Source organism: Myotis brandtii, unplaced genomic scaffold (assembly GCF_000412655.1).
Source record: "Myotis brandtii unplaced genomic scaffold, ASM41265v1 scaffold2247, whole genome shotgun sequence".
Lineage (NCBI taxonomy): Eukaryota > Metazoa > Chordata > Mammalia > Chiroptera > Vespertilionidae > Myotis > Myotis brandtii.
This window is the reverse complement of record NW_005358421.1, coordinates 209,921-222,846: the sequence shown is the minus strand read 5'-3', so window position 1 is coordinate 222,846 and position 12,926 is coordinate 209,921. Positions and strand designations below refer to the sequence as shown.

General features: G+C 50.5%; 1 protein-coding gene across 2 annotated transcripts; it reads left to right on the top strand.

The window, feature by feature from the left end:
* Nucleotides 1-2,149: 2,149 nt before the first annotated feature.
* Nucleotides 2,150-11,640, top strand: KLHL33 (kelch-like family member 33). 2 transcript variants are annotated; one of them, XM_005866168.2, is made up of 5 exons: nucleotides 2,150-2,280; nucleotides 2,613-3,374; nucleotides 7,734-8,658; nucleotides 8,775-8,942; nucleotides 9,075-11,640. In XM_005866168.2, exons 2-5 carry the CDS (start codon nucleotides 2,633-2,635, stop codon nucleotides 9,625-9,627), a joined length of 2,388 nt encoding a protein of 795 aa, XP_005866230.1. In that variant the 5' UTR covers nucleotides 2,150-2,280; nucleotides 2,613-2,632; the 3' UTR covers nucleotides 9,628-11,640. The 2 variants fall into 2 exon arrangements, with proteins under 2 accessions (XP_005866230.1, XP_005866229.1); XM_005866167.2 differs by lacking the exon at nucleotides 2,150-2,280 and having other exon boundaries at nucleotides 2,496-3,374.
* The last annotated feature ends 1,286 nt before the right edge of the window (nucleotides 11,641-12,926 follow it).

Below are 12,926 nucleotides of genomic sequence, written 5' to 3'. Positions count from 1 at the left end.
AGGGTGGGGATAGGAGTAGGCCCCTTTAATTCACTCAGGGCGAATCCTATAATCCCTTCCTACTGCCCAGCAGAGCCCTGAGCTCACGCCTATGCCCACCTGAGCAGTGATCCAAGGCAGCAGCAGGTAGAGGATAATGCCCCAGGTGTTGAGCATGCAGCAGACCTGGTGGGGCAGGGTGGTGAGGGAGAAACTGAGGTCACCCTCAGCCCTCTCCTCCCTCCCACAGAAATACCCTCTGAGAACTCTGGGCGAAGTTCTCTCTCCCCTGTCTAGACCCTCAACCTTTGGGGAACCCTGAGCTACCACGACTCCCATAACCCAGTGGAAGTGCACGAGGGCTTTGCCAGGCCCAGCCCCCACATTCTCCCATCATCTTGGGAGTGTGACTTGGTGTGGGGCCCCTCTGCAGAGGTGGAAGCCCGGCTAGCCCCTGACTGAGACAGCAAAGATGAGGATGAGGTGCCCAGACCCTTCTGCAGCCAGCACATCAGCAACCAGGAGGAAGGCCAGTAGACCTGGAGGTTTGTCAGGGTGGAGCATGTCAGTCCCAAGGCTTTAATGGAGGGTGTCCCTGCCTAGCCCGTCCAGTCCAGTAGCCCCTGACTGAGACAGCAAAGATGAGGATGAGGTGCCCAGACCCTTCTGCAGCCAGCACATCAGCAACCAGGAGGAAGGCCAGTAGACCTGGAGGTTTGTGAGGGTGGGGCATGTCAGTCCCAAGGCTTTAATGGAGGGTAAATGATGGCCCAGAAGAGAGGGTTTAACTAGTCTTCAGTGTTCGCTGTGGGGCATGTGTCTCACTGTGGCAGAGCCACACAGTCTCCAAACAGGCAGCTGCCCAGTCCCAGCACCAGGGAGTTGGCGTAGAACTGAGTGGGATCCAGTGTCCTCCTCCTTGGGGAGGTGGGGCTGAAGCAGAGACCCACCTCAGGTATGTTTCCACTGGCTTATCCCGGAATATAGTTCCCCTTCTTCCTGGCGGGGGCTCAAGGTGCTGGCCGCCTCTCCCTGGCAGGAGGCCATGAAATGTCTGAACTGGGGGACAAGGGACAGAGGCTGGTCACTATGGACCCTTTCTCTGGCCAGGACATCTGGCTGGCTGCCTTTCTCTGTCAAACCATTTTGGGGAGTGCAGCCCCTGGTCAGTGGGGGTACCGAAGCCTCAAGTGGAGAGCAGGGGCAGCCATGAAAGCACAGGGATTGCTGTGCCCCAGCAATTCACCTTTCCGCACCCCCACACACACACACTGCCCCATGCAAACACCACCCCTCACACCTGAGTCTTAAGGAGCTAGCTGCCTTCACTCCCGGATTAAGTCAGCTTGTCCAGTGAATCTACTCAGCCTGGACCAGCCTTTATATTGGCCAGAGAAGCCAGCGCCAGCAGCCCTTGGCCTGTCCTACCTCCCTGGTAGACGGGAGAGGAAAGGTGAATGCTGCCCCTTCTCTAAATTCCTTGTCCATGAGGATATCTGCAACTGCATGGATTTAGAAGTCTCGGGGTGAGAAAGGGGCATTGTTCCGGGCAGATGGGGTGGCTGTTGGTGTCTTGCCACAAACAAAATTCTAAAGTGTCCCTAGCCTAGCCCATCCAGTCCAGGACTCTGGTCCCCACTATCTGGTCGTCACCCCAAACACCTATGAAGACACAGGGTTTTGGGTTTTGCTCTCTCACCAGGGACCCTACCTCGGTCTTGAAGGAAACCCCCTGCTGGGGTGGGTCACCTAGGGTGATAGCCCTAACACTAACCCCTTCACCTTCCCCACCCACTCCACCCACGACGGACACAGCCGGGTTACGTTTGCATTTCACATCGGTACTGTTCGCTCCAGGGTCCCAGTTTCATCGTGCAGGGAAAATTCAAGTCAAAACCCAGGAATGACCCCAAACATGCTTCACCCCTCTCGCCCCCCGTTTCGCGGGTCTAACGCAGTCCAGTCTTCACCCATCCGCCCCAGCGCGGTCCGAGGAACGCAGCCTTTCCGTCCTGCCTCACTCCACCCAACCCCCGCACCCTCCGGCATCCGAGTTTGCCTCGCTCAGCGGCAGGACATGACCTACAGATGGAAGGGGATAGGCGGTCATCTCAGGACTGGGCCCAGGAGGATTGGGTGTCGGACTTCGGACACCCGAAGCCCAGGCCCACGCCTGCCAGCGCCGGCTAAAATTAGCGGATGCGGCCGCTCGCTCGGTTGCGGGCGAGTCCCCGCTGCCACGCCGCCCGAAGCAGAGCAAGCTGGAGTGAGAGGGCGAGCGGCCGCTGGTGTCTCGGGAAGGTGACGACTGGGATTCGGGCGAGACGGGCGGGCACGGCCCCGGGGACTGGACCTTTACGCACGCTTCTCGCTCGCTCTGCTGCACCTCATGAACCCCATCCTTGCGCGCTATCGCCTGGCTGCCTGAGCCTTCGAGTGGCGAGAGGGGTTGCGGGGGAGGGACTGGTGCGGGGGCTAGGGGAGGGGGAGAAGGGTGCAAACAGGAGGGTCGGCGGCGGTTTGAATGGCTTGAAGCAGGGAGAGACACTGACGTCGCCAGGCTGGAGGCAGGGGTTCCTCTGACCTCCTGGGTCAGCTCTGACCCCTCCTCTCCCTCCTCCGCGCCTCTGCAGCAATCCAGTGAACGTAGGCCATGAGCGTCTCGGCCTCGGAACACCGTCCCTCGGACCGGGGGCGCGTCTCCCTGCCCATCCAGAAGGATGGCCGTGGCTTCCCTTCGCCCGGCCAGAGACACCCGCCCTGGCCTCAGACCCCGGACGAGGATCCCAGTTTGCCCCCCTTTCCTCTGGAAGAGCCCGGTCCCAGGTCCGTGGCCCCAGGGGACCTCCCCTCTCCCGCCTGGTCCCTAGAGGAGGAGGACGATGAGGAGGAAGACGCGGCGGAGCCCGAGGGGCTGCGCAGCGAGGAGCATCCGAGCCAATTTTTCGCGGAGGCACAGCGGCTGCGGGAACAGAGGTTGTTGCTGGATGAAGAGGTGTCAGTGGCGGGGCGCGTCTACGGGGTGCATCGGGTGATCTTGGCTGCAGTTAGCAGCCTTTTTCGAGGCAGGCTGCTGGACGGCATTGGTCCGCGACCCCCCGTCAGCCTCGACGTGGCCCCCAAGGCCTGGGAGGCCGTGCTGACCTTTGCCTATGAGGGAGTGCTCAGTCCCGTCCCGCTGGGGCAGGTGCTGGTGGCAGCCAAGGCCCTGGGAGCACCCCGCGTGGAGGCCGCGGCCCAGCGGCAGCTCAAGAAGGCTGGACGCGCCCAGGACGAAGAAAAGCAGCCCAGCCAGGCGGAGGAGCTGAGGGAGAACCTGCGCGGCATTGAGCTCTTATACCAAGAGGGTGTCGGGTGTGACTTGGAGCTGGAAGCAGGCGGCTGCAGGCTGAGGGGTGAGGGCCTGTGGGGCATTCCTTACTGTAGGTGCAAATGCTACCGGAATGGTGTGTGCAAGCAGCAGGTGGTTTGATCCCTACCATAGTGGTTTGGATCTCAGCTGCAGTCAGAATTTCCCTGGGGGGTCTTTGGTGCCTCTCTGGAGCCACTGGAGAGTGGAGCATGCGCACTTGAATTATTTCCTAAGAGCACTGACAAATTTAAACTGACTCTCCACGTGGTGGCTTCCTGGGCCCGGTAGCAAGGAATGAACAGCCAGCTGGCTGGAGCTAAGGTGCAGCCATTGCCAGTAGAACAAGCAGAAAGCGATTGCCTCAAACAGGAATTAACCAAAGGCCCTTCTTGTATTTAGGACACAGGAAAAGCCAGAGGTACATGGTGTGTCCTTTCATCTAAGTGTGTTCTTTCACCTAAGTGTGTAGGACCGTATCAGACAACATGGCTGATGTGGTCCTACAGCTAATGAGCAAGGTCTGGTACTGTTTTGCCAGAATCTTAAGGTTCTCAGACCATGGCACTTTGAAGTTAACTTTGCTCATCACCAGGAAAGCTAAGGAGGGGTGAATAAGTGGAGTTCAGATTCTACTAACATTTAGTGGGGCACTGAGTACCATGAATTGTTACATTTGCTATCTCTTTTAATTCTCATTGAAAACTAGTGAGGTAGGTACCATTATTCCTAGGTGCAGCTAAAGAACATTAAACTAAGACATGTTAACTGGTGAGAACCAGGATGCAAGCCTACACCCACTAGCCCAGCCTACTCTCATTAGGCCATGCAATGAATGCCTCCTATGCAGCCAAACCAAAGACACATAGGAACTGGAGTTGGAATGCAGATGCATACATGTTTAAAATGAAAAGGGATTAGTTCAGAGATGATCTAGTTCAGCTCTTATTCTTTATTGATAAAGAAATCAGACTTGAAGATGTGTCCAAAGTCACATAGCTACTGCTCATTAGAGGAATGACTGAGACCCACAGTGCTTCTGGGATTCCCAGAAGGAAAAGCATTCTGTCTTGGTCAATTTGGGCTGCTGTAACAAAAATAACAACAACAACAAAATACCAGAGACTGGGTGGTTTAACAACATAAATTTATTTCTCACAGTTCTGGAGGCTGGAAGTCCAAGATCAAGGTTCTAGCATGGTCAGGTTCTGGTTAGGGCCCTTTTCCTTGTTTTCGGATAGCCACCTTCTCACTGTGTTTCACATGGTAGAGAGGCACTCTCATCCCTAATCACCTCCCAAAGGCCCCACCTACAAATATCATCATATTAGGGATTAGGGCTTCAACATACAAATTTTGGAGGGACACAAACATTCCATCTTTAGCAGATTTCTAATGTGTTTGTTATCATTTCTGATAACATCAGGTGGAATACATGGATGGGGGGATTTAAAATGTCATAGATACAAAATTCCCACTAGGGTTTGGAATTTACACACTGTTTTCATTTCTCTAAGAGACATTCCAGCTTAATGGTGGGAGCCTGTCGCTTAAAATTCTAGAGACTAATGATGAGTAAGAAGAATACAAGTGGTTGTGAGCTCTTTCACAGTGGACTCTGAGCTATAGTTTGGTGACATGGAAGATGAGATGGTTCACCTGCCTCGAGGAAGGCAGGTTTTCTCAGGCAATACTATATTTGAAAGCTGCCACTGATGGTTACCACTTGGGAAGTACTGAGCCACTACCTACTGACTGCTTAAAAAGACAATGGAAAGCCATAGCAACATCACCCCAACTTTGAGAGAGATGAACATGGCAAAGCTGGTCAAAGCAGCCTAGGGTTCATAAACTTCACTGGGAGCTTGGCCCTGTGCCACCTGCCATAGAGGACTTCAAGGAGCATCCCCATCCCCCTTTTTTAAAAAAATTATGAAGCATTTCAAACATAGCAAAGTAAGGAGAATACAGTGGGGCCTTGACTTACGAGTTTAATTCATTCCGTGACGGAGCTCGTAACTCAAATTACTCCTATGTCAAATCAAAAAGTGAACGAGTGAGACACGTGATGCTGGGCTGATGTTGTGGCGTTCACTGTGACGTTCGCTGCGCCAACTAGCGGTGGGGTATCTGAAGCTGGCTCATAACCCGAATTTTAGCTCGCAACTCAAAGCAAAAAATCGGCCGAGAGACGGCTCGTATCTCGAAAAACTCGTTAGTCAGGACACTTGTAAGTCAAGGCCCCACTGTATTAGGATGAACGTCCACCCCAGCTGGTTTGGATCAGTGGATAGAGCATTGGCCCGTGAACTTAAGGGTCCCAGGTTCAATTCCTGTCAAGGGCATGTGGTATCTCTCACATCGATGTGTCACATGGACGTTTCTCTATCTCTGTCTCTCATCCTTCCTTCCACTCTCTCTAAAACTCAATGGAAAAATATCCCTGGGTAAGGATTAACAATAAACAAAAACAAACAAAAAAAAGATGAACACCCAAACACCCATCACCCACACTTAACAATTAATATTTTAATTTACTTGTAAATCTGTGACATTTTACTCATAAATACTTTGGTATGTTTTTCCTCAAAAGAGATATCTTTTTAGTATAACCACAATATCTTTTTTAAAAAATATCTTTAGAGGAAGGGAGAGAGAGAGAGAGAGAGAGAGAGAGAGAGAAACATCAATGATGAGAGAGAATCATTGATCGGCTGCCTCCAGCACATCCCCCATTGGGGATCAAGCCCGCATGTGCCCAGGCATGTGCCCTTGGCCAGAATTGAACCCGGGACCCCTCAGTCTGCAGACCAACGCTCTATCCACTGAGCCAAACCAGCTAGGGCTAACCACAATACCTTTTTCAAATCTAACAAAATTAACAACAATTCCTTAATATCACCTAATCCACATTGAAATTTTCCTACTTGTCCAAAAAATATCTTTTAGTACTGGTTTGCTCAGTACTAAAAGGAGCCAAACAAGGACTGTGCTATATACTCAGATGTACATCTCTTAAGGTTCCTTTCCTCTTGCATAGTCCTCCTTCCCTTTTTATGACTTGACTCATTAAAAAAATAAGATTAGTTATCCTATAGAATGTTCCATTTTCTAGGTTTGTATGTGTTTTCCTTCATGTTTTTAAAATTTTTTAAAATATTTTTATTGATTTGAGAGAGAGAGAGAGAGAAACATGGATGTGAGAGAGAAACATCAATCAGCTGCCTCCTGAACGTGCCCAACCAGAGATCGAACCTGCAACCTGGGCATGTGCCTGACCGGGAATCAAACCAGCGACCTTTTGCTCCACAAGACAATGCTCAACCAACTGAGCCACAACCACCAGGACCCTCACGGTTTTAATTTTTTCCCTTAGCCTCTCAAATTCTTATAAATTTGAATTTAGAGCTAAAGTCTTGATTAGATTCAGGTTCAATATATCAGTCAGAATACTCCATAGGTGATGCCAAGAACCTCAAGTTGAGTTATGTTAGGAAGCATATGAGATCTAGTTGTTTAACAGCATCTGTTAACAGGACAGTTCCAGTGTTATGAGGGCCATGCAGAGAAGCAGGGTATCGATACACAGGTATGCTCACAGCAGCCTGGCATCAGTGACAGTGGATGATGATCTGCCCAGAAAGCCACTGCATGGCAATAGAAAATAAATCCCTTCTTTTTGCTCATTTTCTTACCTTAAAGGGAGCAATTTAATTAGATGATTTTGAAGGTTTCCAGTTTAAAATTTTATGATTCCATAAATAATACCGAGATGCATAGTAGGGGTATGCAGAAGAAAGCTAGAACACATGGGAAATCTTAAGCACTAAATCTTGGGCAAGAGGAGATGGCAGTCTGAGTAGGTTGGCTCATAGCCATTCCTGAGTGTCATACCACTTTCTGAGTAAAACCTGACTAACAGAATGGCTGATGTCAGTGGCTCTTACAATTGTCAAGGAAAGAATTTTATTCTGTACACAATATAGAGACCTATACAAGTTGCACATTGGTCTTTGAGTTTATTTTGTGCCCCCTGTTAGCAAATGCTGTCTAAAGCATCTTCTCGACTTGATCTATCAAGACTTTTTCTAATTGACCCGGATCAAAAAGACTAAAGCAATGTTTACCGAAGTATCTTCAGGCCACTAACATGAGAGTCATGCAAGGTGCTTGAAAATGTTAAGATACAAAATTCTAGGAACTCCATTCAGATCTTCTGAATCAGCATCTCCAGAGGCAGGGTCCTGAAACCTGCATTTTAACAAGTACCCCATGGTATTCTGATACACATCACAGTTTGGCCGTTGGTCTTGGGTGGTTGGTTCAAAGTTGAGGCTGTGAAGTTGGGATAGTACCTAGCAGTTTGCAAAACTGGATCCCCATCTACTTCTTCTCCCTCTTGCAGTGCACCGAGCAGCCCTGGCCTGTGGCAGCGAGTTCTTTGGGGCCATGCTCCTGAGTGGGATGAGGGAATCCCAGGGCACACAGGTGTCTCTACACATCATCTCTGCCCAGGACCTGCGACTCCTCGTCTCTTTTGCCTACTCTGGGGTTGTGCAGGCAAGATGGCCAGGACTGCTGAGAGCTGCCCAGGCTGCCCTGCAGTACCAGAGCTCTTCCTGCCTAGCTCTGTGCGAGACAGCCTTGGCACGCGGCCTCAGCCCTGCCCGTTGCCTGGCCCTCTTCCCCATGGCTGAAGTCCCCGGATTGGAGAGGCTCTGGAGCAAAGCCCGTAATTACCTCCTCACCCACCTGCCCGCTGTGACCTTGTGCCCCACTTTCCCTTCTTTACCGGCTGCCTGCCTGGCTCAACTCCTGGAAAATGATGAACTACACTTGCAGGAGGAGTTTGAGGCCTTTGCGGCTGCACGATGTTGGCTCGCAGCCAACCCTGAGACCCAGGAGTCAGAGGCCAAGGCCCTGCTTCAATGTGTCCGCTTCGGCCGGATGTCCACCAAGGAGCTTCGGAGAGTACGGGCAGCTGGGCTGCCTCCACCCCTGCCCCCAGACTTGCTGTATCAACTGATAGTGGAGTCGGAGATTCCAGGTCAAGAGAGGCGGAGGGAACCTGACCAGGCTTTGGTAGTGATAGGTGGAGACGGGCTCAGATCAGACATGGCCATAAAAGAGCCATCCCGAGGAGTGTGGTGGGCCCGGGCCTTCCGCTGCGGCATGGGACTGGTCCGAACTGTGGAGTGGGGCCGGCTGCCTGCCCTGCCTGCCCCAGGACGCTTCCGGCATGGGGCCGTGAGCCTGGCAGGAAGTGAAATCTACGTGTGTGGGGGACAGGATTACTACAGCCACGCCAACACCTTGGCTTCTACTCTCAGGTATGCACCCCCCAAGAACGTCAGACCCGAAGGTGGGCAGCTGAGGGAAATTGCTGGCCCAGCCAACCACAGACTCCCACACTCACTCTTCCTGTCTCTTGTCACACTGTGTCCAGGTGGGACCCCAGCCAAGAGGACTGGAAGGAGATGGCACCTTTGCGCCAGGCTCGGAGTTTTTTCCCTCTGGTGGCACTGGATGGACTACTTTATGCCCTGGGTGGACGAGCCAATGGTGTTGCCCTAAACTCTGTGGAGACCTATGACCCCGAGCTCAACGTCTGGAGGTGAGCAGGGAAAGAGGGGGTGAGGGGTGGGGCGTGGGGGAGAGTTTCTAGGCATCAGGGAGAGACTAGGAGACTTGGAGGAGGAGAGTCAAGGATGATTGTTGCCTGATCATGTGCTCTGTTCTCCCTTAGGCCAGCACCTGCACTTCCAGCACCACGCTTTGCCCATGCAGCTGCTATTTTGGAGGGCCGATTGTACATAAGCGGTGGCTGCAACGGGAATAGCCAATGCCTGGCCTCATTACTGCACTATGACCCTAAACTTGAGAAACCAGGGACATTTCTGAGCCCTATGGGGGTAGCTCGAGCTGGCCATGTCATGGCTGCTCTGGGTGGGCGGTTGTATGTAGCAGGTGGGTTAGATGAGACTGGGGACCTGCTGAGCTTTGAAGCCTATGACCCAAAGACTGATAGCTGGACTCACCTGGTACCTCTGCCCTCCCCCCATGTGGGAGCTGCAGGGGCTGTGCTGCAGGGAGAGTTCCTGGTGCTGGGGGGCTACAGCCACCTTACTTACGCCCTCTCCCACCTTATCCATGCGTACTGTCCGGGCCTGGGCCGATGGCTCTGCCTGGGAACTCTGCCAAGGCCGCGGGCTGAGATGCCTGCCTGCATCCTGACTCGGCCCACTGTGCAGCACATCGGTTTAGGTCCCACAGGGCACCAAACCAAACCTGCCGGGTGAGTGTGGAGCAGCAGCAGTGGATGGGGGAGGAAGGGATAAGATATATCATGAGAGAAGGACAGAGATGAAGGGAAGACAAAGAGAAGTCTTTTTTTCGGGATAGTATTTTATTCTAGTACAGTGCTTTACAACTCATAAACTGCTTTTGAATATATGATCTTCATGGAAGAAAAGGTGGCTCCAGAATTGCCAGGGAAAGGGCGTTGAGGAAGGGGAGCACCTGAATGTCTAGGTAAGGAGAGGAGACCCAGAAGCAACTATACAAGGTTTGGGGATCCTGGTACTATTTCTAGTGGGAAAAGCACATCTAGCTTGAAGACAGTCAAGAAGCTCCAGTAGCCATGGTATAGGGGCTATGAGAGGACAGCTGGGAAAATGATGATTCTGACCCATGGAACAAGGAGCAAATCATTTAAAGGCCATCCATGAATGAGTTTGAGGAGTCGGGGGGCATGGGGCAGGGAGGACTGTAATTGTTGAGTCCTTCCCCTTTCCAGTTTTTGCTCCTCTCTACTCTCCAATCCCTGGGTCACCTGAACCCTTTGACAATATTGTTTCTCAGGTGACTTGTAGGCCCAATCTAGAGTCTCCTCAGTCCAGACACCACAGGCTGCCCCTAGAGCCTCTTGGTATTTAATCTGAGGCAGAAGTTCCCATCTGGACCTGGCACAGCACAGGGGTGAGATGCCAGGGCACTAAGGTGGGAGTGCTGCATGTGGGGAAGACGAGGAGGAAAGAGGCAAAGTGGGGAGGCGCCACGGTGGAAAGGGGTTTGAGGGGAATGGGGGTAGAAGAAGTCAGAAGCTTAACTGGCTTCTTTCCTTCCCTTTGGAGTCAATTGAGGGATTAGGAATGAAAGGAGGACAGTGTCGTATGAGGTTGTGGGAGGAAGTGGTAGGGAGAAGAGTGAGAGGCAGAGAAGACATGGGAAATTGGTTTTCCTCTGTTCTGTGCCTTTCCTCCAGACTTTTTTGAATCCGTTTCCCTTTTTCTTGGCAGGGAACATTGAGTCAGATGCTTTCTCTCTCACTTTCTCCAACCTGCTCTTCCTTCCTTTTTCTTCTTCTTCCTTTCTCTCCTCCTTTCTCCCTCACAGTTATTTATTCCTTACTATATGTCAGGAACTATATGAGACACTAAGGACACAGAGGTCAGAGAGCTCCTGACCAGCATACAGACTTGTAAACAAATACTAGTTTTTCAGTGGACTTAGAAGTGTGAACACTTCCCTCACATCTCTCATACACACTTAGCCTATGAGAGCCCAGAGGATGGAAGAGTGAAATGTTTCCAGGGAAGGCTTCTGTTACAGGAGGCAGCATCATCAGATGGGTGTAGTTGGAACTGGATCTTGAAGGCTGCCTGGTTCACCAGTCGGAAAAGGAGGAAGGCATTCCTGATAGAGAAAGGAAGCAAGTGGGGAATGTAGTGCTCTGTGTCTCCATAGCAAAGGGGAAGTTAGAATTCCAGCGGTTCTTCAGAGAATTCTGCTGCTGTGGCCAACCGTCTTTCTTCTCTGGAGCCTTTCTGAAGACAATGGCTTTCACTTAATGATTGTATATTACCTCCCTCCACAATCCCCCTAAATCTTTTCTGTATGATATTTCCATTTCTCACCCCTGAGCGGCTTAGGACAAAGGGCAAGTTCTTTGCATAGATCAATCTTCTGCTGGCATTGTTCATTAAGAATCTCATACTCCTAAGGTTGAGAAGAAGGAGCCTCATTGTACCTCTATTCATCCTGGCCTGAGGAGTACTTGAAATGTTTGTTGTTATTGTTTTAGATATTATTATTTTATTAAGGTTATTTTCTATATCTATTTAGGAGCATAGTTGAAAATGAGGAAGGGTAAGTAGGATTTTTAAGAGAAAAGAGAAGAAAGATCTAAGAACACAGGGAAGAAGGACATTGGAAGCATTGAGAAACTATAAGAATTGAGTCTTGCCCTGGCTGGTGTGGCTCAGTTGGTTGGACTTCATTCAATGCACCAGGAGGTTGTTGGTTCAATTCCCTGGTCAAGGACACATGCCTGGGTGTTAGGCTTGATTCCTGGTAGGCAGCATACAGGAGGCAGCCAATAGATATTGTGCTCTGGCATTTTTGTTTCTATCTCTCTCCCTCCCCCTTCCTCTCTAAAAATCAATAAACTATTCTTAAAAAAAAAGAATTGAGTGTTTAGGGTGAACTGTGAACATATTTTTATGATTTGTATGCAAAGATAGGCTTAAATAAAGATTTTCCCATGATTGAATCATTCTTGTTTGAGTTTATTATAAAAAGTATTTAAAATTCCCTGTAATTTGACTTCTGTCTCCAACACACTATTGAAACCATCCTTTGTCATCGTTATTATACCTACTTCTCACCAATCAAATCAGGTAAGGCCATTCTCATTCTTACTCATGTTTCTGCAGGAATTGACTGGCTTGAAAACTGGCTCTTACTCTAAACATTTCTCCTCCCCTGGCTCCAGGTATAGCACACTCTCCTGAGCCTTCTCTTATTTCTTCAATCCAAAGAGGTGACAGAAAGCCAAATCATAGTGTCCAAGAGGACATGGCTCCATCCCAGGTGAAGCTGACAGCCAAGAATCCAAAAGTATACAGATGGGAGCACTTAGTTGTAGAGGTCTCTGGCTTCATTATTTAGTTTTAAAATTGGGAGTGGAGTGAGAAGAGAGGAGGAAGTCTCTGATTTGAAAAAGGACCCTGGTCAATCATCCACTCTTGAGTGAGAGGGACCAGATATAGGCCATTTGACATTTGGGTCCTTCGCCAAGTGGACTGAGATTCAGGATAGTAACTTGGACCCAGAAGGGAAGTACAGTAAGAATCAGGAATTGGAACGAAACCATTCACACAGACAGGGGAATCATGGCAATCCAGGGATCAGGCTACAGTTTGGTGAGTGTTTAGAGCCTCCAGGACCACCAGTCCACAGCATGGAACTCTTCAGGCCCTCACAAGAGGCAGTACTAAGAGATTATCTGATTGTAATACGTATTCTAATCCCTCCTCTATAGACCAGATAGTTTCACTTTCTCTTTATGAATTTGCCAAAAGCTAAAGTAACAATGCCAGCCCTCATCACCTAAATGACTGCACAGGTCCAGCAGGTCTCACAGTAGCCTCCAGAGTGTGCATAAGAAAGGTAGCTCCGCCCGACCTGTGTGGCTCAGCGGTTGAGCATTGAGCCAGGAACCAAGAGGCCACTGGTTCGATTCCCGGTCAGGGCACATGCCCAGGTTGCAGCCTAATCCTCTGTGTGGGGTGTGCGGGAGGTAGCCAATTGATGATGT